We start from the raw sequence: 23,104 nt of genomic DNA, 5'->3' as shown, positions 1-23,104 counted from the left end.
ATGGCCAGGGCAGGGGAGGGGCTGGTTTCATGAGTAACTCTGGCTGGACTCGTGGTTGCATATGGCCTAGCTGTGTCACCACTTTGCTGTGGAAGTGCCTAGCGTGTGACCCTGGTGCGGCCCTCCTGAGCATGTGTGCCCCCCAGCATACACCCCCCAAAATGCACCCTGATCGCACAGCCACCCAGAGCCTCTGGGGCTGGGCATTGGGTCCCTAGGCTGCCTTTTGTCACCAATTCAAGGATGTGGAGCAGTGTCAGGTGTGCCCTGACTGGGGTTCTGTGATGCACCTCGGAGCACAAGCTCTGTGGTGGTTCTCTGGCTCTGTCCCCTCTGCCCCTGCCCTAGCAGCCATAGCCGCCTCTCAGCCCATGGGTCCTCCACACAGGGACCCTGGGCCCTCCAACCTGGCATGGGAACAGAGTGCCTCCTTCCTTCAGCAGCCCCCAACCCACAGGGCATGCTGCCCTCAGCCTGGCTTTGTCCCCTAGCCAGGGCTGACCTCTCCCCTCCCGACAGGTGGAAGTGATGGAGCTCACACCTGGGGGTGGGGGCATGGGGAGGGAGCCTAGTTCATTCTGTGGGTTGGGAGCTGGGACCTGCTTCCCGCTAACATGCTCCCCCGACAGCTCCTGTCCTGTGTGTGAGGGCGGGGGGAGATAGACAAACTTAAAGTCTCTTGTTGGGGCTAGTGTGGGCCATACAGTGACCCCAGGGGTCAGGGTCCTTATCCAGACCATTATCAGGCTCAGGTTCAGATGGAAAAGCTTGAAGCCTGGAGGGAGAAGACCCCTTTAGAGCAACCCTGGGAGAGGGGAGTATCTGTGCCCAGCAGCAGGACCTGGGGATAGGCTGGCAGGCCGCTCAGACCCACTTGACCTGCAAGCTTCAGGGAGAGTGATGGCCCAAGACAGGTGGGCAGTGACCCCGGACACTGGCTGGTAGTTGTGAAGCCGGCCCCCTGGCCTCTCCCCAGGCCACTGTGGCTATTGGGGCTTCAAGACAGGGGCTGCTCTCCAAGGGAGGGTGTTTCCTGGCAGCAGGTTGGAGAGTCTGCATAGGGCTAGGATGGGGGAATGGGATTCCAGGCACCCGGTCTCTCCTTGACTTCACAGCAAGGCTTCCCCAAGTCTGGTCCAGCAGGAGCCCTCTGGTGCCCCTGCCATGTCAGGCATGGAAGTACAGGAGGAAGGGGGGGTTGGGCGAAAGGCCGTGTCAGTGGGGGTGGGATGGAGTGGCTTGCCCCGCCTCCAGTCCCACAGCCCCACCCTGCATCTGTGAGGATGTCCTAGGATGACTCCTGAAAGTGAAGTCGCTCAGTCGTGTCCAACTCTCTGCGACCTCATGGACTGTAACATACCAGACTCTTCTGTCCATAGGATTTTCCAGGCAAGAATACTGGAGTAGGTTGCCATTTCCTTCTCCAGGAGATATTCTCAACCCAGGGATTGAACTTGGGTCTCCCACATTGCAGGCAGATGCTTTATCATCTGAGCCACTCTAGAAGGCAGGAATTTTGTCGATTCTCTTGTCCCTTCCTGATATAATTCTCCCTCCCTTTAGAGGCAAAAAGAGAAGGGGGAGGCAGAGGATGAGATGGTTAGATAGAATCACCAACTCAATGGACATGAATTGGAGCAAACTCCAGGAGATAGTGGAGGACAGAGGAGCCTGGTTGGCTACAGTCCATGGGGTCACAAAGGATTGCACATAACTTAGCGACTGAACAAAGATTGGAGGGTGTTTTGTGGCCAAGCCTGATGAGTGGCTCACAGCTGAACCCAGTAAGGAAGGGAAGAGAGGTTCTTAACTGCGAGGTCTGCCTCCACGCACCTCCTCCATCGACTCAGAAGCTCTGAGTTGCCTCCTGCAGAAATTCTGAAGCCTCATTTCCTAGGGAATTCTAAAGACTCTGATGCCAGGTGGCGGGGAGCTGGGGATTCTGAGCAATCGGGGCTCTGTAGGTGACCTGGATGTTTGAGTGTCCCCCTGGGGGACATTGAGTGCCCCTGGCCTCAGGTGCTGCCCCTCACCCTTCTGTCCCCATGTGTTTCCAGGTGAAGCACAGCTCGCCCAGCTTGTGAGAAAGGAGCAGCCAGCCCCTGTCCACTGTGTTTCTCTCGAGCCCGGGATCACAGGGGCACTTCCTTTCTCTGTGGGGCCCCCACTTTCCTCTTGGGGTGGCAATGCTGCGTGACAGTCTGGCCTTTGCCCGTGCTGGTTCAGGTGCATGGACCACTCAGTACAGTTAAAGTTTGGGGTGAGGGCCCCGGTGAGGGGGGGGTCCCAGCCTGGCAGGCATGGCCCTGGACTTCTGCTCACGGCAGGGACCGGGGTCCTTGGTGGGCCCTGTCTGGTCCCTGGCACAGATGTGTTCACTCTCTCTGAAGGACTTCCTGGGCCTTGGGCAGCGGGGTCCCTCTCAGGACCCCAGGGAGGAGAATGTGACTTGGTCAGCCCCTTGACAGGACCACGACTGCCCCTTCTTCAAAGGAGCCTTCAGCCTGGGGCTCTCCCTCCACACCCTGGTCCAGGACCAAGTGAGAAAAGAGCCTCTTTCTCTTTTGCTGAAAGGTGTGTGTGTGTAACTCACCGGTCCCAGGATAATTTTAACTCAGAGGCTGGCCCCAAAAATGCCACTGGGTTTCTTTTTTCCCTGGCTGGCTCGGCAGGGAGTGGGGCGATGCAGAAGCCCCCGCCCACCCAGGTGGGCTGGCTGAATGGGGGGCTTGTGCGAGGGCCGGCGGGGCGGGAACTGGCGTCTGGCCGGCCCACCACCAGCCCCGCCCGCTGAGCACAGCTCGAGGCCCCTGCCTCCGCCCGCCAGCTCCTCTCAGAGTGCGAGTGCAGCCATGGCCGGAGCCCCCACCCTGGCCCTGCTGCTGCTGGGGCAGCTGCTGGCCGCCACTGTAACCTTGACCGAGGCACAGGTGAGCGTGGGACCCGGGGCGCGTAGGGCTCACCTTTGAATGCAGCTAGGGTGGGGGTCCGTGGCTCTGCGGTCACCTGTTGAGCAGCGCAGCCAGAGAATAAGCTCCCCACTTGCCCCCTGTAGCCAGTCTCCCTGAGTCAGTGAGGGAGCCAGGAATTCCGGGGCACTTGGGGATGGTGGGCACAGTCTTGTCACTGCAAAGTTTCTGTACCACCTGGGCACAGGCTCGCCCTCGCCCAGCTGAGCCCCCAAGGAAACCCTGGGGATGAGTTCAGGGACTGCCCTGTCCTCACCCAGCGGGGGTGGTGCCAGAACTGCATCTCCACCAGAGGCACACAATGTGGCCTTTGTTCCTCGTGGGCCTCGGACGTGGTCCCTCTTGGCCCAGTGAGGTGGCAGGGGACGCTGGAGGTCTGAAGGGGAGTGGGGAGGGGGGTGGTGCAGGCCCCTGCACAGGCCCGAGCTCTTCTCCGGACTGAGAGGAGGGGGTACTCTGTCAGGCTAACCCCAGGGCCAACTAGGGGGGCCCGCAGTGGGAGAGCATGGGGTGCTGCCACCTGATAATGTTTCTCCATTTCAGAAAGTAGGACCTCGAGGCCCGCCCGGTCCCCAAGGGCCACCTGGGAAGCCAGGCAAGGATGGCATTGATGTGAGTTTGGGGGGATGATAGGGAAGTCTCTGTGCGGTTCTCATTCTGGCCCCAAACTCCCTGAGCCCCAGGCCTGATGGAGAGAAAATGAAGTCCACCTCCCAGAGAGAGCTGGGGTGATGTTGGGGGTGATGAGCACCCCTGTGGGATGTGAAATGGGACAAATGGATCCTTGCTCCTTCTGGGAGTGGACCCCTCAGGGGTTGTCTCCCAAGAACAGGTGGGGGTGGCTGTGAAGTGCTCTTTGGGTTGGAACTGTGGGTCCTGAGGCGTGTGTCTCTGGGTCCCTGGAGGGCCCACACTCCTCTTTTCTGGAGGTAAAGGCCCAGGCATGGGGCCTGTCCCCCTAGCAGGGTCTCCGTGGCTACTAGAGGTTGGAGCCAGCCTTGAAGGGGCTGGGGGGCTGTCATCTTCAAGGTGCCCCAGCCTAAGTGTGGCCCTGGCCATGTGGAAGCAGATGAGACCCCACAGCCTGCCCCCAGATCCAGGTGGGGTGAGAGCCCTGGACCCAGAGAGGCCCAGCCAGGCCATGAAAGTTAGGGCCCTCCAGGCTTCTCCTCACCAGTGCTGGTCCCCGGTGGAGCCACCCTTGACCAGTCCTCAGCTCTTTGAGTCCCAGGGGCCTGCCCGGCTCTTGACAGCCCGAGTCTCCCTCCTCCCACCCCCTCTGAAGGGCCATTGCCGAGTGCAGCCATGTTGGGCCCTGGACCCAGGCAGCCTCCCCTCCTGGTGGGGCTGGGCCCCTTGCACCCCAAGGCTCCGCAGCCAATAGGAGCCAGGCCCCATTGTTCCCTCTAGGGACATTTCCATGTAATACCTGGCCTGGAAGCTTTGGGTGGTCATCAGAGGGGAGGGGTGCTGGGGTGCCTTCCTCTGTAAGTGGGGGCTGCCACCTCTGACTAGGTTTCAGGCAGGTGGAGGGGTGGGCTTCATGATACCTCCCATCATTTCTGGGGTGTTCCTGTGCCCTCAAAGTGGGCTCAAAAGCCCCAATCTGTCCAGCTAACCCCTCTCCCCACCACCTGCCCTCTCCCCACCACCCACTGCTGTGCCTGCCCCTGGAAGGGAGAGGCCCACCGGTGTGGACGACAGGATGAGGGGCTCCATCATGTCTTCTGGAGCCTCCTCTGGCCCAGCTCTGCTCCCTGGGGATGCTTGGTCACATGGCATGTCCTCTCTGCAGGGAGAAGTTGGTCCTCCTGGTCTGCCTGGGCCCGCGGTGAGTGTCCTGGCTGCGGTGTGAGCTGTGTGTGTGTGTGTGTGTGTGGTTGGGGGGGATGGCCTCCTTCTATTCTGGAGGGGAGGGATGGGCCTATAACAGAGGGGTCATTGACATCCCTTCCCATCACGCTGGGCCCTGGGTCACCAAAGGGGAGGCCTGGGAGGAGGGGCAGAGCAGAAAGGGGTGGGAGGGGAGCAGGTGGGACTTGACTCCTCTCAGGGCAGGGTCTGGCTTTTGAAGCTTGTTCAGGCCAGGGGAGGGGTCGACACAACCCTGCACATCCAACTCATCAGAGGTCCCACAAGTGACCCTTCTGGAGCTGTTCAGGCCAGGAATTAAGGGCTCTAGGCTCACAGAGGGTACCCTGGCCCTTCACTGGGAAGGTTGAAGCATCCAGGTGAGTATCATACAAATGTGGCCAAAGAAGGGTAGGGGACTGCTCGAGGAGGCACCAGCAAAGGTGGGCAGGTGGGCCAGGGTCTGTTGGCAGCACGGAGGTGGGGCTCTGGTGGAGAGACCCTCCTCGGGCCCCACTGGAGGACATCTGTCTTCTTGGTGAAGGCCATTCTCTGGCTCAGCTTCTGTCACGCCTCTGCCCTTTCCCCCCACAGGGACCGAAAGGGGCCTCAGGGAAGCCGGGGAAACCGGGAGAGGCCGGGCTGCCTGGACTGCCTGGAGTGGATGTGAGTGTGCCTGCCCCTCCCCTCCCTTCCCCCTCCCCTCCTCTCCTCATGCGAGCCCCCACCCCCTCCCGCCTGGAGGGACTCCATCCCAGCACCCAGGAGTCAGGTTTAATTGCTGCTCTCCAGCTGGGCCAGCTCAAACAGGAGAGCCTGGCCCAAGAGGATCTCCAGAGGTCCCCCAGCGGGGTCCCTTGGCCTCCATCCCAGACCCGTCAATGTCTGGCCCTGTCCGCCAGACGATAGTGCCAGCACACAGGAGGGGCAAAAGTCCCGCCAGCTCTCGCTTCTCTGGGAACAAAGGCCCATTATCCAGGCCCCTCCGAGCCCCTGGCGGCTGCATCAGGGGTCCTCAGGAGTTTAAGGCGGGGCCCCAGGACGAGGGCTTTGTGAGCATTGGAGGGGGTCCAAGCGGGGATCTCTCCTGCTCCCTGGGCTTGTACACTCCAGCAGGGGCTCCAGCTACTGGCTTCCCACCGGCTGCCCCCTCCCCCCAGCACAACACACCAGGTGGATGGTGGGTGGGGCCAGTGGGGGGAGGTACCAGTCCAGTCTTTGTGACCTCTCTGGACTGGCTTTAGTCAGAGAAGGGCCCATGGCTGGCTCTTTCCCCCAGCGGGGCACATCCTTCCTGTGCGACCCCTCCAGTCCTCCTTCCATCTGCTCCCCAGGGTCTGAACGGGCAGGATGGACCTCCTGGACCCAAGGGCGCTCCCGGAGAACGGGTAAGGCAGGCACCGCGTCCAGTGGCTTCAGCTTAGGGTTGAGGTCCTGGCCAGGGGCAGTCTGGCTGAGCACCACCTGTCCACAGGGTGGGGGTTCTGAGGGCAGCTGCCGTGACTGGACTGGCTGGGCCTCGCCCCTGATGTGGGGTGGAGGGGGCAGGAGGGCAGGTGGACCCAGGGTGGCACGTTTCCTGTCCCCACCCCATCTGGGCAGAGCTGCCCCAGCCCTCAGACCATGTTGAGAGGCTGGCATAGTGGGGGGGCATGGCTGGCCCTCCTCCTCCTGTGGTGAACCAGTGCCTCTCTCTCTGTGCCCACCCGAGGGGCCATGGTCACCCAGCCTGTCCCCTGAGTCTGACCAGTGTCCAACCAAAGCCTCTTTCTGGTTGACTAACTTCTCTTGTGGTGCTGAGAGCAAAGCTGAACCCAGCACTCCCTCTCCTTCCCCGCTTTAAGGAATGACTGTTTCCCAGCCCTGGAGTACAGAGGACAGGGGGCTGGGTGTGGGGGGACCCAGGGCACAGCACTGCCTTTGGGAACTGGGCTACGGAGCTTTCTGAGTAGAAACAAGGAAGAGAGTGGCTGCCTGCAGAAGTGCAGGTGCTTTGGTGATGCCGAGGAGGGTGTGGGAGATGGGGGAGGGTGGGAGAAAGTGGGTTAGCTCCAGGCTTTTCTGCTGGGAGCCTGGGACACAGGAGGGAGGGGCCTCCAGTACAAGGACCTCGAAGTTGGGATACAGGCAGGAGGAGGGCCAGGAGGGTGCTGACAGGCAGGTGGCTGCTGGAGCTTTGGGACTCTCTACTGTGGGCCGAGGTCGGAGGGCTTCCTGGAGGAACTGGCCATGCAGCTCCTCTGTGTGGCATGGGTCACACCTGGTGGTCGATCCTGCCTGCAGCAGCGCTCCCAGGAAGGTGGGACTGGTTCTGGTTTTTCCTCTGCAGGATTGTTGGTAAAGGGCTGGACCCAGACCCCTGGGACATCAGAGGTGCCCCCCACTCACTGCCTGTTGTCAGTCTTCTGTGAAACAGGAACCCCTCCTCAGGGGAGATGAACTTGGGAGGGACGGGACGGGTTTGCACACACAGGCATGGTGCCTCTGCCAGCCCCTCTGAAACCCCATTTCCTCCTGCAGGGAAGTCTGGGACCCCCAGGGCCACCTGGGCTGGGGGTGAGTACTGGCGTCTCCTCCTGGTGGGAGCTTGAGAGCCCCAAAGCTCCCCAAGTGCAGCCCCTCTGCAGCTTCTCCTGAGATCCTGGGTGCCATCCTGGCTGTATCCTCTCATACCCAATGACCACCTACCAGCTCAGGGTGATGGGCTGGGTGGTGGGCAACCCCTTCCCATCCCCAGCAAGCCCTGATCACATTCTTGGCATTGCAGGGCAAAGGCCTCCCTGGACCCCCTGTGAGTATTTACAACCCTCGTGCCCGCCCCCCCCCCCCAAAACATGCCCACCACACTCAGAGCCAACATGGTCACCAGGTCCCAAGCCAGGGTGAGGGTGGGGCTTGGTGGGGCGACAGAGTCCCTGTCCCTAAAGAGAGCTGGCCAGCCCTGTGAGGGGATACAGGACAGAGTCTGAACTGCCCTGGGTCCTCAGAGCTCCTTGGGTGCAGAGCCCCCCTCTCACTTTTTACCTCCCTAGGGAGAGGCAGGGGTGAGCGGCCTACCAGGTGGAATTGGCCTCCGGGGCCCCCCGGTGAGTAGCTGCCAGGACTCCCCAAAGGCAACTATGGGGGCCTTTCCCTCCCTTTTCCCTCCCCTCTTCACCTGCTCCCTGCACCCCTCCTCTCCCTCCCCTCTTCTTTGGTGGGCCTCAGTGGCTGAAGCCCAAAGACAGAGTGGATCTCAGGATGCAGAAGGTGGGGGAGGGGCGAGCAGGTGGGTGGCACCATAACTGCATGGTCCTGGGGACGGGGGGGTGCTCCTCCCCGGAGGTGGATGGTCGCCTCACCCATGGTGGGGGCTGCTTCTGCTCTTTCTAAGTCATAACCCCTCCCACAGGGACCCTCAGGACTCCCAGGCCTCCCTGGCCCCCCGGGACCTCCTGGCCCCCCTGTGAGTACTGGGCAGAGGCTCTCAAGCTCTTGAGCGAGTCTCAGGCATGGGTAACTGCTTGGTGGGTGGGACTCCCTTGTCCCCAGGGTGCCCATCCTCAGGCCCCTGGGCTGCCAGCCCCAGGACCCATGTCTTCAGGGAGAGTCCCGGCCACACCCCAGACAGGGGCTAGGGCCAGGCTGGAGCAGGTGCGTCAGCTGACCTGGGCTAGTGGGGCTCAGGCCTGGGGCCACCCCATCCCAAGGGCAGATGGTTTTTGTCATTGTCACACACCCTGCAGAGGGGGTCAGCAGTAACTGGCACTGGCCACTGGGGGATGAAGGGCCCGAGTGCCATGGTGGTCTCGAGTGGTGGGTTGTAGGCAGGGAGGGTGGAGGGCTGTGTCGAAGCTGGCATCTCTGTGTTCCAGGGTCACCCAGGGGTCCTTCCCGAAGGTGCTACTGATCTTCAGGTGGGCACGTGCAGCCTTTTCAAAGCCTTTTGTGGGGGTGCCTGTCTTGGTGGGAGGAGGGGTCCATCTGGAGAGCACAGGAAGGCAGGGATGGGGGCTCCCTAGGAACAGGCTCAGTGCAGGCAGCACCAGTTCTGGGTGTAGCATCTCCCCTGCGCTGCCCTCTCCCCATCCCACAGTCTAGCCTTGCACCATCGCATCTCCTTGGCATGCACGGTAGCGCAAACGGAAGTTAATTTAAGCAAAATCACATTTTGACCAATTCCACTCCTCCTTGGCACAGCCAGGCTTTGCGTGTGAAGGCCAGGTTTTAGCCACACAGGGCAAGCTTGACCACCTTGGCAGGGTACAGAAATTTTCAGGCTAGTCTAGTATTTGAGCTTTGCCTCTCACGTAAGAACAGCAACTCTGGAGGCCTGGGGTTCGTGGGCCAACACCCAGCCTGCTGGAAGGATCGGTTGTAAGTTATTATACAGAGGGCCTGGCCTGGCCCAGCTAGCCCACTTGTGCCCCTGCCGGCCCCTCTTGCCCCCACATGTGTCCTGAGGGCTTGACATTGGTGTCCCTGGGGAGGCTTCAGGGGTCTTCTGGAAAGAGGAGAATGGCTGGGCCCCTCTTGCTGGGGGAGCAACTGGAGGGTGACATCACTGGCTTTACCAGATGAGCTGTGGAATGATCTGGAAGCCCCCACACCAGACCCTGGGGATGCCCGAGGGTCACACACGCCTCCCTCTGGCACCTCCGTGCACCATGGGGACCCCGAGCAGGGCTGGCTGCCGAGCTGTGTGATGAAGGCCTCTTTGTGAAGCCAGCAGCCACCGTGCTGAATAGCTACTTTGAACCTGTGCTGGGCTGAGACATCGGAGCCGGGTGTGTGGAGGCGGCCTTGAGGGGCTGGTGGCTGCGGCCTGGCTCTACAATGCCTCACTGCACCCCGCGGCGGCCCTGAATAAGGCCCTGTCTCAGCCCCCGTGTGGCCCAAGGTCCCCTTCACCTGTGCCAAATGGCCCATCTCAGGGCCTCCATGTTCTGACCTCAGCGCCTGCTCCTATTCTGTCTGACCACTCTGTTTCCCCACAGTGCCCAGCCATTTGCCCACCAGGCCCCCCAGGGCCCCCAGGAATGCCAGGGTTCAAGGTGAGCAGCCACTGAGGGTTGACACAGACCCCAACCCACCTCTACACTCCCTAGGAGGTGGCCGGGCCCCCACATGGGCCAAGGTCAGGGGGTGGTGGGGTCACAGGGCTGTTGCAGGAAGCAAGGGGGGCTGGGGTCCCACCCTGCCAGGATTCCTTGCTGTGTCCCTGTCCCCTCAACACTGGTGACCCGCCGGGATGGGGGGCATCGAGAGACAGTGCGGGGAAAGCTGGTCTCAGACCCCCACCCCCATCCTGGTCCAGCACTGCTCCTCCCACCAGGGCCTTGGCTTCCCCAGCTGGCTGGTGGGCTGGGCAGGCCTAATTGTTTAGGGCTGCTTGGGGGTGGGGCCGTGACTGTCTGCCCACCTCTGTCTTTCAGGGACCCACCGGCTACAAAGGGGAGCCCGGAGAAGTCGGCAAGGATGGCGAAAAGGTGGAGGCTGGCCATGGGGTGGAACCTGGCAGGGGGTGGGGAGGAACAGGTGCTGGGATGGGGTTGCGGTGAGGGGTTGGGGTGAGTGAGGAGGTGCTGGCTGCTTCTCAGGCAGGCAGATGGGGGCACCCTGACTGAGCGACTTCTGTGAATCCCCCATCCTCCCATTCTGGGCTTGCCTGCCAGTGCCCGGTGGTTTGGGGCAGGGTCTCTGCACAGACCCCCACCACCTGGCCCCACAAAAAGGTTCCCTGAGCCTGGGCAGGCCCGCTGCCCTGCCCCATTCCCCCGTGGCCACTGCCCTGGAGGACGTGTGTCTGTCCTTACCTGCAGACTAGGGCCCCTCTAGCGTGATGGGAGTGGCCAGACTGCCACGTGAGCGGCTGACCCTCACTGGGAGGAGGAGTCTGGGGAGGGCTGGGTCCTTGTTAGGAGGGAGGACAGCGTGCAACCTCTCTGGAAGACGGCCAGCGCCCCCTTGGCCTTGGAGGCACAGCTGTGAGGTCAGGGCAACGCCCCCCACTACTAGGGCTTGAGCAGTGGGTAGGGAGGAGAGGGCAAGGAGGAGAGCTGGGGCTGACCCCACCCACCACCACTTTCTGCGCCTCTCTTGCAGGGTGACCCCGGCCCCCCTGGACCCCCTGGTATCCCGGGCACCGTGGGGTTGCAGGTGAGCAGGGAGAGGGGTTGGACAGGTGAGGATATGGGGTGAACAGCTCAGGGCTGCAAGTGGTCCACCAACCCCCAGGACGGGACTGGGTGGGGGTCCTGAGACCAGGGGCTTCTAGGGTAGACCAGGGTCTCCGTGGCTCCTGGGGGGTGTGCACTCCTAGGGGACTTCTGGCCTGGGCCCTACAGCTCCAGCTCTCTCCCTGCAGGGTCCACGGGGCCTACGAGGACTTCCAGGGCCACTCGGACCCCCCGGGGACCGGGTAAGTCTACAAGCCTCCCCGCCTCCCTGGCCCTTGAGGGGCTATGGGCCAGCCCGAGGTCAAGAGGCATTGGGGGCCACCTCCAGAGGTCAGGTGGGCCCTGTGAGTGTGGGTCCTCACCCGTAGCCATGGCAGGGCTGTCTCTGGACTCCAGTCACTGGATGGTTCCCCAAACCAGAGCCTGTGAAGGCTTTTGTGGGTCTAGAGGGATGGGAGGGGCGGATGGCAGGGCATCGGGTGAGGAGGCCTTGGCAAATGTGGGGAGGGGGAGAGGCCTGGGGACCCTAGTGGGGTGCTGATGTGGGCGTTGCTGGGGAGCTCCTGGGAGGGACTCTCCAGATGGACCTGGGTGCCTTGGGGATGCCCCCAGGCCTCTGATGAGAGGCTCAGGGTCTTTCTCCTCCACAGGGTCCCATCGGGTTCCGAGGGCCCCCCGGGATCCCAGGAGCCCCTGGGAAAGCGGTATGTGTGTGTCTGAGTGGGGGTGGGGCGGCCCCTGCAGGCCCGGCTCCATTCTCGCCTCTCTTCCTCACTGTCGCCTTCCCCAGACCCACTGGGCTGCCCCAGCCCTTCCCAGGGCTTCACTGTCCCATGGGCTCCCCTGGGGGACACATGTGTCACACCTGGGCGCATGCCTGAGAGGAATGACCGGGAACACTGGGCGCGGGGGTGTTTCCCAGAGTCAGCCCGGCCCTCATGGGAGATCTGCACCCTGCTTCCAGACATGAAGTGAGGTGGAGGTGTGGTCGGGGTCCCTCTGGCCTCTGCGACCCTCGGCAGGGTCACCCATCCCCACACCTTGTTAACTCTTTTCTGTCCCTCCTTGTCACTGCAGGGCGACAGAGGAGAGAGGGGCCCAGAGGGGTTCCGCGGCCCCAAGGGCGACCTTGTGAGTGAGAGAACCTGGGTTCTCTGGGTCCTTCCTGGGCAGAACCTGGTCCATGGGGGTGGGAGAGGCACACAGACAGCAAGTCCAGGGGCCTGGGGCTGCTGCCCTCTCCTGGGGGTAGGGGGAGCCCCTGTGGCTCCTTGAAGCTACTGTCACCTAACAAGCTCCTCTCGGGAGTGGCCGGGCAGGGGCCAGAGGACCACTGACGTCCATCAAGAGGCCCTGGGCTGTGAGGCCTGACCTTGTGCCAGGACTGCCCAGCTGAGATGGAGCAACAGAAAACACGACTCTCGGGTTAAGTGACCCTGAGATAATCAGGCATCTCCCAAAACGAACTGAAGTGACCGTCTCCAAACCCATCTCGTCTTCCCCCGGCTTGAAAGGCACCCCCAGGACCCTAAGATAGCTCCTACTTGATAGGCCTTTTTCCCTAGGGGTTGGGCCTGGCCCCCACCAATCCTGAGTCTAGCAAGTGGTGGGCAAGGCTCCTGCCCCCCTCCCAGGACCCAGTGACACATCTGGGAGAGCAGTCCCCAAGGCCTGACTGTGGTCCCTCCGTGTCCCCTAGGGCAGGCCTGGTCCTAAAGGCGTCCCCGGCATGTCTGGGCCTGGTGGAGAGCCGGTGAGTGTCTGCGGCTGCCAGTGCATGGTGGGGGGGTGGGGTGGGTGACCTGTGTGGCTCTCCTGGCCCTGTGCCCACGTTCAGCCCGGACCCGCACTTCCTCCTGGCCCCTTGGCTCCTTCCCCACCCGAGCCTGAGAGGACAGGGCAGCACAGCTGGTGGTGGGGAGGCAGAGCTAAAGGAGGTGGGGGGAGGGACAGACCCTGGCTGTCCTCCTGCTGCCCTCCCAGTACATGACTGTGTTTGTGATCCCCAAATTGGTCGAGCCTGTGGAACTAGGCAGGTCAGATCCTGGCTCCCAGGCCTCAGTCTCCTGGTCTGTAAAGTGGGCACAGCAGACTTTCCTTGGAGTGTTGTGAAGAGTCTTGGTGCATTAGGGGCAGAGTGTGGTCTGGGTGCATCCTCCCTGCCTTCACCTCACGATCAGAGGGCAGCACAGGTCACCACCTGCCTGAGTCCAGGAGGGCAGACCCACGGCACGGCAGTGGGGAAGGGCAGGGCCTGGAGGGCCTGGCTGGGAGGGCGTGGCCTGGAGGGGGGCCCACAGCTCACGCGGCCTAACACCGTCCTGTCCCCAGGGCATGCCAGGCAAGGATGGCAGGGATGGCGTGCCAGGACTCGATGGCGAAAAGGTTGGTCCTGGCTGGGGGTCTGCAGAGAGGAGGAGGGTGTGCAGGGCATTCAGCCTGAAGGACCCTCAGCACATGTCCCTCAAACTCCACAGGGAGAAGCTGGTCGCCATGGCGCCCCTGGAGAGAAGGGGCCCAACGGGCTGCCGGTGAGTGCATGCGGCTACTGGGTGGCCATCTACCCTGAGCAGGGATGCGTGTGGGGTCTCTGCATCAAGGCCAGGGAGGCTGTGGGAGCCCCTCACTCTCAGGGTGCTCTGCCTCTGACCTTGTGTGCTGACCTCTGACCTACAGGGTCTCCCCGGACGAGCAGGGTCCAAGGGTGAGAAAGGAGAACTGGTACGTGGTTGCTTTCTCCTGGGGAGAGGAGGAGGGGAAGGCGCAGCTGCAGTCTGGGTCCTGGGGGCAGAGGCACCCCCCCACCCCCTGCAGGCAGGCACTCAGGGTTCACCCCTCCCCGGCAGGGTAGACCTGGAGAGCTGGGCGAGGCCGGCCCCTCGGGAGAGCCTGGTGTCCCTGTGAGTATCTGCAGCCCTTGCCCCCTACTCATGTGTACATGGAGCCCGCTGACACCCTCTGTCCCTTCCCGAGTGTAGGGAGATGTTGGCATGCCCGGTGAGCGTGGAGAGGCTGGACACAGGGGCTCAGCGGTGAGTTGGGGCAATGAAGTCTTGGGGGCGGGCTGAATCTGTGAAAGTTGGGACATGGTGGTGGCCGGGCCCCAGCTGTCCTGTCCTTCAGACTGTGCTGAGGGCACAGAAGCCCAGCACCCGGAACCCGGCCGAAGGAGCAGCCCCGCCTCGGGCCCCTCCACGGACCCAGCAATGATGCCATCAGCCTCAGTGCCCAGGGCAACAGGGGAATTAGTGCCTGGTGCCAAGTCCGGCTGATGCACAGGGTCCCAGGGCCTAACCTCTGCCACCCCAGCTGCCCCCAGGATGCCCCCTCCCCCCAGCAACTGGGCCAGATGGCTTGGGGTCCAGTCCTTTGCCTGCCCAGCCCTCAAGGGGAGGTGGAGCTGGACTAACGCTCTCCCTCTGTCTTTCAGGGGGCTCTGGGCCCACAAGGCCCCCCTGGGGCCCCTGGCGTCCGTGGCTTCCAGGTAGGTGAGGTTTTGGGCCAGAGAGCCCAGGTGGGCCAGTCAGGCTTGGGGAGAGGTCAACACTGGGCTCCTTTGTGGGGCTGACAAGCTGGGCCCTTGTCTGTAGGGCCGGAAGGGCAGCATAGGAGACCCCGGCCTGCCGGGCCCCCAAGGCCTCCGAGGTGGCGTTGGCGACCGGGTAAGTGCTGTCCCAGCGGGAATCCCTGCACCCCCAGGCCCCACATCCCACCTCCCACAGTTCCACACCACACACACAGGCAGTGTCAGTGTCCAGTAGTCAGCATTGGGGGGTCCCTGTTGTCCCTGATACTCGGGGGCTGGGGGCATCAGGGAGGAGGCTGGGGGCTAGGCTCCTGTCACGCTCAGCGGCCAGGATGCCAGGTGTCTGGGAGGGGCCCTTGTGTGCTGAGCTGGTCCTGGCGCCACAGTGGAGGAAGGGTACTGGCCCCCTCCCACGCCCCGCTGTGATCCTCTAACGCTCACCCCTTTCTGACCAGGGCCCGGGAGGAGCTGCCGGCCCCAAGGGTGACCAGGTGAGACATCGGTGGTCAGGTCAGCTGGGGGGCTGCCACTGTCTTCAGGGCTGGGGGCACCTCCTTCTCTCCCTCCCTCATTCCAGCTTTGTCGCTGCCCCCTACTCCTGGCCTCCCAGGCTGATGACTCAGAGCAACCATCCAGACCGGGGTCAGTTGGCTCCTGGGTACAACAGAGGCTGCCTGTGGCCTGGGGGGCTTCTCAGGGACTCTCAGAGTAGGCATGCTCCCCGCTGACTGTCTGGGTCCCAGGAGCAGCACCTTCTCTCTGGAGGGCCCAGGGTGGGAGAGGGGCCCACAGCTCTGCTGCTGACTGCCCCCCAGCCCCCGGAGCACCAGGAGGACCTAAAATGGTCCAAACCCACCTGAGGCTCTGCTTGCTGTCTGCCTGGCACCCAGGCCTGGGTCTCGGACACAGCTCCCACCAAGAATGGGGGTCGGCAGCTCGGCACTGTGTCGTTTCAGGGCATTGCGGGTGCTGACGGCCTTCCTGGGGATAAAGGAGAACTGGTGAGTGTGACAGGCGGCCTCTCGCCACATTTGTGGTGGGGGGGGAGGGTGCGGGGAGGGCAGCATCTGCAGGTCTGTGGGGTGGGGCTGGGGCTGAGTCGAGGCCCGAGGCAGAGGGTGGGACCTGTGCTGTCCCCTGTGGTGGGCGGCCCCAGGCCTGGTGGTGGGGCCTGTCTGTCCCCCACCCCCTCTCCACACTCCCTCTGTGACTTTTCAGTATGAATTAGCCAGAGCTGAGACTGAGCTACAGAAAACGCTGCTTCCACCGAGCTGATAGAACAAAAGGCTGATAGAACTGACAGACAGTCACACTTCAGAAGGTGACTGATAGGGAACAGCCAGGGTGTCTGGGGACAGGGACCTTCGTGGCCCCACGTGGCAAAGGTCTCTGGCTCTGTGACCAAGCCTTTCTTTAAGTCTGGAAACGGCTCAGTCCAGGACCCTCGTCTCCAGCAGAACCTTGTAGTCCAGAGCCAACCTTTCCGGCTGGGGTGCTGACCACTGTCTGTGGCTGGAGCGGAGCTGGCGTCGGGCTCTCACCAGACAGCGGCCCAGGTGGAGGAGGGGTCCTGGGCCATCTGGCTGCTGGCTGGTGCCCCCCAGTCCCTGTCCACATCCTGCCAGGCAGATTCCCGGGTTCACAACTGGAGAAGGGGGGTGCCTCAGCCACGGAGACCCTCAGCTCCACCTTGTGTGTAACAGTAAAATGAGTGAGAACAAAATAAACATGGGTGAGAAGAAGTACACTGCTGCTAATAACACTGCTGAGGGAAAATGAGGTGGCTTCCCTGATGACTCAGACGGTAAAGCGTCTGGCTACAATGCAGGAAACCCAGGTTCGATCCCTGGGTCGGGAAGATCCCCCAGAGAAGGAAATGGCAACTCACTCCAGTATTCTGGCCTGGAAAATCCCATGAACGGAGGAGCCTGGTAGATTACAGCTCATGGGGTCGCAGAGTCGGACACGACTGAGCAACTTCACTTCAGGGAAAATAAGTTGTTTTTTTTTTTTTAATTAGTTGGAGGCTAATTACTTCACAACATTTCAGTGGGTTTTGTCATACATTGATATGAATCAGCCATGGATTTACACGCATTCCCCATCCCGATCCCCGCTCCCACCTCCCTCTCCACCCGATTCCTCTGGGTCTTCCCAGTGCACCAGGCCGGAGCACTTGTCTCATGCATCCCACCTGGGCTGGTGATCTGTTTCACCATAGATAGTATACATGCTGTTCTTTTGAAACATCCCACCCTCACCTTCTCCCACAGAGTTCAAAAGTCTGTTCTGTATTTCTGTGTCTCTTTTTCTGTTTTGCATATAGGGTTATCGTTACCATCTTTCTAAATTCCATATATATGTGTTAGTATGCGGTAATGTTCTTTATCTTTCTGGCTTACTTCACTCTGTATAAGGGGCTCCAGCTTCATCCATCTCATTAGGACTGGTTCAAATGAATTCTTTTTAATGGCTGAGTAATATTCCATGGTGTATATGTACCACAGCTTCCTTATCCATTCATCTGCTGATGGGCATCTAGGTTGCTTCCATGTCCTGGCTATTATAAACAGTGCTGCGATGAACATTGGGGTGCACGTGTCTCTTTCAGATCTGGTTTCCTCAGTGTGTATGCCCAGAAGTGGGATTGCTGGGTTATATGGCAGTTCTATTTCCAGTTTTTTAAGAAATCTCCACACTGTTTTCCATAGCGGCTGTACTAGTTTGCATTCCCACCAACAGTGTAAGAGGGTTCCCTTTTCTCCACACCCTCTCCAGCATTTATTGCTTGTAGACTTTTGGATAGCAGCCATCCTGACTGGCGTGTAATGGTACCTCATTGTGGTTTTGATTTGCATTTCTCTAATAATGAGTGATGTTGAGCATCTTTTCATGTGTTTGTTAGCCATCTGTATGTCTTCTTTGGAGAAATGTCTGTTTAGTTCTTTGGCCCATTTTTTGATTGGGTCATTTATTTTTCTGGAATTGAGCTGCAGGAGTTGCTTGTATATTTTTGAGATTAATCCTTTGTCTGTTTCTTCATTTGCTATTATTTTCTCCCAATCTGAGGGCTGTCTTTTCACCTTACTTATAGTTTCCTTTGTAGTGCAAAAGCTTTTAAGTTTCATTAGGTCCCATAGATAGTTTTGCTTTTATTTCCAATATTCTGGGAGGTGGGTCATAGAGGATCTTGCTGTGATTTATGTCGGAGAGTGTTTTGCCTATGTTCTCCTCTAGGAGTTTTATAGTTTCTGGTCTTACATTTAGATCTTTAATCCATTTTGAGTTTATTTTTGTGTATGGTGTTAGACAGTGTTCTAGTTTCATTCTTTTACAAGTGGTTGACCAGTTTTCCCAGCACCACTTGTTAAAGAGGTTGTTTTTTTTCCATTGTATATCCTTGCCTCCACAGAAATATAGATCAATGGAACAGAATAGAAAGCCCAGAGATAAATCCACGAACCTATGGACACCTTATCTTTGACAAAGGAGGCAAGAAAATAAGTTTAAAAACATCAGTAGCTACAACACAATCTCAGCAATATAAAAATATAAAAAGAATATACAATATTTATGAACATAAAAGAAACATACCTAGAGTAAGAAGGAGTAACCCCTGTGGATGCTATCCTGTAATCAGACAGCAGCTTCACGGGTGACTTGCTTTCTCTTCATCCCCATCTAATAACGGGCAAGGCTGGCTCCTGGGGAACTAGTTCCCACAGCCAACAACACGCAAGTAACTGAAGTGCACAACTTCCCTTCTGCTCTTTTCCAGGGTCCCAGCGGCCCTGTTGGCCCCAAAGGAGAGGTGAGTGCCTGGCAGACACTGGCTCCCCAGCCCCCTTGGGGCCCCAGGCTGGCTCTGGGGCACTGATGGCCATGTGGGTCAGAAGTGCGAAGCTGCCAGCTCCGAGGGAGAAGCCCCTGCAGGTGGCTCGGCCATAACCCCTGCCCTGCTTCTGTTTCCCTCCAGTCTGGCAGTCGCGGGGAGCTGGGCCCTAAGGGCATCCAGGGCCCCAATGGCACCAGCGGCGTAGATGGTGTCCCTGGCCCCCCCGGCCCCGTGGGCCTCCAGGGCGTGCGAGGCGTGCCCGGCATCACTGGAAAACCTGGGGTCCCGGTACGTTTCCCCCGGGAGCCAGTGCTCCTGCATGTTGGGCTCTTCCTGGACCCAGGTGACGTCCTTTCCAGACAATCAGGGTTCCTGGTGTTAGTGGGGGTGCCCCAAAGAAATGCAAGCGGGCCCCCCAATATGATGATGGATTTGGGGGTGAATTTCAGGGGAAAGAAGCCAGCGAGCAACACATCAGGGAGCTGTGTGGGGGGCTGGTCAGCGGTGAGTGTCCTCCATCCCGCCCCACCCTGCCTGGTCCACGATGCCTGCAGCCTCACCCACCCCCAGACCAGGTCCCATCCTCACCTCCAGCCTCACACTCACTCCATCCCCACCCCACCGCCCCACCCCCACCCCACCGCCCCACCCCCACCCCCAGCCTCATCCCCACCCTCCATCACCTTCCAGCCAAGCCCACTGCGGTGTCCCTGGGGTCTGCACTGGGTGGGCGCCTTCCCCTCAGCGTTCCTTAGGGCTGTGATTTGCTCTTCAGTATTTCTCACAGACAGCATACTGACACCATTTCTCAGGGACCTAAAGCAATTACAGCCCTTTGCAGTCAATGAACAAGCTTTATTTGAAGGGCAGTATGTTCACACTTCACGTAACACACTTCTGATGAATACACGTCTGATCTTTGTTTTCCAAAAGAGCAAATCGCGCAGCTAGCCGCGCACCTGAGGAAGCCCCTAGCACCGGGCTCCATCGGGCGACCAGGTCCTGCTGGTCCCCCAGGCCCCCCGGGCCCCCCAGGCTCCATTGGTCACCCCGGGGCTCGAGGGCCCCCTGGATACCGAGGTCCCACAGGAGAGCTTGGAGACCCTGGACCCAGAGGTGAGTGCAGCCCACCCCACCATGCAGCCACACACTAGAGCCCCCCACCGGTGTCTCCACGCAGAGTCTCCACACAGAGATGCTCCCTTATGGGGACAGGGTGGGGAAGAGGCCCAGAGGGGAAACTGACATGAGGCCTCGGGGGCCCCACCCTTCCCCTCCGCTGTCCTCCTATCCCCTCCCCACGGGCTCCTCTAGAAAAGCCCCAGAGGTTAATTGATTGCTAGAGATGTCTGGGGTACAGCCCTTCATGCTCTGGGGCCCAGCTCCTTATTAAACCCAAGGGTATGACAACATTTTCCAAAATGTGATGTTCTTCTCAAGTTTCATTAGAACAACATTTGGGGGAGGAGTGAGAAGAATGTGAGGAATGAACCAACAGGAGCCCCATTTATACGTAAGAACAGTTCCTGTAATGAAAACTGGCATGTGTGAACATTTCTGTGGCAAAAGGCAAAAGTAATGAAATTGAGAAATGCATCTTAAGAACTAGGAGAGGTAATTTAGAAACGAGGCGGAAACCTTGACACCCTGCCATGGTGCCATCGAGGGAAGCTCAGTGCCCACACAGTAACACGGCTGTAGGAACTGCTGGCCATTAACCTCTTCTAAAAAAGGCCTTGAACACTTGGTCCATTATACATCGTCTGCCACCACAGTCTGACTGTCTCAGGTCAGCCAGCCTCCCAGCCCAAATTTAGGATTTAGAGCCCCTCATTGCTGCTAGTTCGTTCCAAACTTATTAAAAAAATAATTTTCTATTTCTGAGAAACAGCTTAAGAAAAACGAAACTTACTTCTGTGAGTTCCTTTCTTCATCTGTGACGTTAAGTTTAAATACTTCAGTAGATGAAACTGCTTCTGTAATTGGTGGTATCGTTTCATTACTGTAAAGACATTGAGAATATTTTCAGCACTAGAGGGCAAACACCGTCAGATGCCCTTCTCTTCCCTGGCCAGCCGAAGTTCACTGTCAGACAGCTTCCTGTTGTCTTGGAGACGTCACTGTCTGCAGCGGGGGATGGTTCCCCCCGAAGACAGACCAACAAGGTTTTATCCAAATAGGGATCTGAATGCCCTAAAGACTGTTGAAAATAAAATTCAAAAACAGCATTCATTCTCAGAAAAACAGCGTGACAGGAGTCAGTGGAGGCAGCCACTCAGCTACAGGGTCATTGTGCTCCCTGGGGTGCCTGCCTCGGGCTGGGGACGCCTGAGGGTTACTGTTTGAGTTAAAAGAGAACATATTCTGTAGGTCCTCAGACAGATGGCACTGTCACTGCTGGGCGTCCATCTCCCCAGGACAAAACGGGTCAGGGAGCTGTAGAGGCCGAGGAAAGCCCAGGACCCATGGGAGGCTCTGACTGCCCGGACCTGGGACTCCTAGTCCTTTGCAGAAGGTGTGCTACCTTCTGTGATGGGAAAAATGACAAATGCCAATTGAAAGGAAACTGGTGTCACTGCTTTTAGCATCAGGCAGGACAGATGCCCCCAGCCCAGCTGTCTGCCTCAAGCAGCATCACTATGTGGACAAGAGGCTCAGTTTCCCCGGAACATCCCCAGGTCCTGCAGCCAGCATCACACAGGCACAGGCAGCCAGCGGGCGCTCGCAGCGGGCCTTAGAGCACCTTCCAGACATCAGGGCCACAGAGACCAAAAGCAGCCAGGAGTGAGGGAGCAGAGAACACAGTTCAGGGGGTGTTTGAAAACACCTTAAATAACTGTCAAAACTCATGTTGAACATAGGAATACAGGGCAAACGCTCAGACTGAACAAGCTACAAGTCCAAGAGTGATGCTCTGATACTGGGGAGTCACACAAGTGGGTGACCTTGAGCCCGACACTTTGCAGCGTGTCCTTTTCTAAATGTGTGTGTGTGTGTTTTTTTTTTCTAAATGTGTTTTGATTCAGTAAAAAGCTTAGAAAGCGGATCACCACTCACCGCAGCCAGTCTGTCTTTGAACTTGAATCAGGGCTTCTAAGCATATGATTATGTCACTTACTCTTGACAGGAAACCAGGGTGACAGAGGAGACAAAGGCTCGGCTGGCGAGGGCCTGGATGGGCCTGACGGAGACCAAGGGCTGCAAGGTACGAGACCACTGTCACTAACGTCACACGGGCACATCTGGGGGACGGGTACACTTCGTCGCCTTCTAATGGAACAACTTCTTTCTCTTGGCAAAGCATTCTTAGAGGCGGGGTCAGGAGCTCTTTCAGTAAGCACTTTTATATGGAAAAGCTGAATCAATGAATTGACCCTGTGTTGAAGTAGATTCAGTTAGATTCTATTCAACTGAAGCCATCAGGTATTTCAGTTCTGTTCAGTTCTAACAGTATTTTCTCTTAATTGACCCACGTGTACCCTGGGTGTTGGCATTTTTCATGTCAAATATAAATGCTCTGCCAAGAGGGAGGAGGGCAGCCCCAGCCGTGTTCCCTTCTGTGCCTTCTGGTGGGGGAGGGGGTACATGCTGGGGCCACCTCAACACACACCCATCAGCACCCCCGGCTCCTGCTTTCTCCTCTGCTGACCTCCTCTGCTCCCACCTGCAGTCCATCTCCTCAGGTGCCCCCACACAGTCCACCCCTGTGGCTACCACCCTCATCGACAGCACCCCCACCCCTCACCCAAGACCCATTCCTCACTCGGCGCCAATTGACTCAGGTCCACACTGCCTGGCTTAGGAGAGAACCCCGACTCCCGCACCCTGGGCCCGTCCTCCCCCACGAGGCCTCTGCCCTCGCTGCCCTCCAGCCTGAGCGCACCTCTCCTGGGCCCCTCCTAGAATTAAGAAACCAGCTAGAGAAACACAAGAGTTGGGTTGGCTTAATGGACACTCCACTGATGTCCCCTTTCTGTGTCTCCACTCACCTTTCTGGTGGCTCTCAAGGACCGCAAGGTGTACCCGGCGTCGGCAAAGACGGCCGAGATGGGGCTCATGGCGAGCCTGGGCTCCCCGGCGACCCTGGCCTTCCTGGTGCCGTCGGCGCTCAGGGGCCTCCTGGCATCTGCGATACCTCCGCCTGCCAAGGAGCCGTGATGGCAGCTGTTGGGGAGAAGTCAGGTCCCCGGAGCTCCTAAAACACAACTTCTGGAAAAGTGAGAAAGCGGTGCTGACTGAGCAGCGGGCTCTGGAAGGATCGCGGGGACCAGTGGCGTCCTGGTATCAATGGGGAATGCCGCCCAGCAAGCCATCCAGCAAGGCTACCCCTCCTCGTCCTCAGCAGCGACAACTGGACACTTGGTCCCCGAGAGCGTGCTTCAGTGAGCTGCTGTCAGAAGTGTTCCGTCTCCACGTGAATTTACAACGGTCCCTTCGGCTGTAACGTCATACCTCAGATACAGGCCAACATTTCAGAGGGATTGAGGGTATACACACAGAAGGTTCCGTACAACTCCACGAGAGAAAGAACAGTCAGCAACTTGTTTACATGGCATTTGTGTAAAGACTAAGATATCACTTCAATAAAATGACACATGAAATCGTCAGATTAATGACTGGCCATTACAAAAAAAAAAATAAAGAATTTAATGTACGGTATCCCTTCCATACAAAGGTCTTGTCTGATTTACCTGCTTCTTTTGTGCACAAACTTTTAACTATCTCCGTTGACAGTATTTATTGAAAGTGACTGTATTGCACTAAA

At 59.1% G+C, this 23,104-nt stretch overlaps 1 protein-coding gene and 1 long non-coding RNA gene across 3 annotated transcripts; one reads left to right on the top strand and one right to left on the bottom strand.

The window, feature by feature from the left end:
• Positions 1–2,429: 2,429 nt before the first annotated feature.
• Positions 2,430–23,078, top strand: COL9A3 (collagen type IX alpha 3 chain). Its single transcript, XM_061126859.1, has 33 exons — positions 2,430–2,540; positions 2,828–2,930; positions 3,513–3,581; positions 4,765–4,800; positions 5,415–5,486; positions 6,155–6,208; positions 7,341–7,376; positions 7,588–7,611; positions 7,853–7,906; positions 8,212–8,265; positions 8,675–8,716; positions 9,797–9,853; positions 10,235–10,288; positions 10,905–10,958; positions 11,167–11,220; positions 11,629–11,682; positions 12,056–12,109; positions 12,678–12,731; positions 13,310–13,363; positions 13,456–13,509; positions 13,655–13,699; positions 13,825–13,878; positions 13,957–14,010; positions 14,409–14,462; positions 14,569–14,640; positions 14,960–14,995; positions 15,461–15,505; positions 18,283–18,315; positions 18,481–18,627; positions 18,789–18,843; positions 19,273–19,455; positions 21,467–21,544; positions 22,348–23,078. Exons 2-33 carry the CDS (start codon positions 2,853–2,855, stop codon positions 22,536–22,538), a joined length of 2,055 nt encoding a protein of 684 aa, XP_060982842.1. The 5' UTR covers positions 2,430–2,540; positions 2,828–2,852; the 3' UTR covers positions 22,539–23,078.
• LOC133044929 (uncharacterized) lies at positions 17,334–20,523 on the bottom strand. Of its 2 annotated transcripts, XR_009690092.1 has the most exons (4): positions 20,252–20,523; positions 19,023–19,155; positions 18,099–18,295; positions 17,334–17,982 (listed from the first exon to the last, which is right to left on the bottom strand). It is a non-coding gene; the product is annotated as an uncharacterized LOC133044929 (long non-coding RNA). The 2 variants fall into 2 exon arrangements; XR_009690093.1 differs by having other exon boundaries at positions 17,334–18,295.
• Positions 23,079–23,104: the final 26 nt, after the last annotated feature.

The sequence above is a fragment of the Dama dama genome, chromosome 23, assembly GCF_033118175.1.
Source record: "Dama dama isolate Ldn47 chromosome 23, ASM3311817v1, whole genome shotgun sequence".
NCBI classification, from domain to species: Eukaryota; Metazoa; Chordata; class Mammalia; order Artiodactyla; family Cervidae; genus Dama; species Dama dama.
Note: the sequence above shows the minus strand (reverse complement) of the source record. Positions and strands in the feature narration are given on the sequence as shown.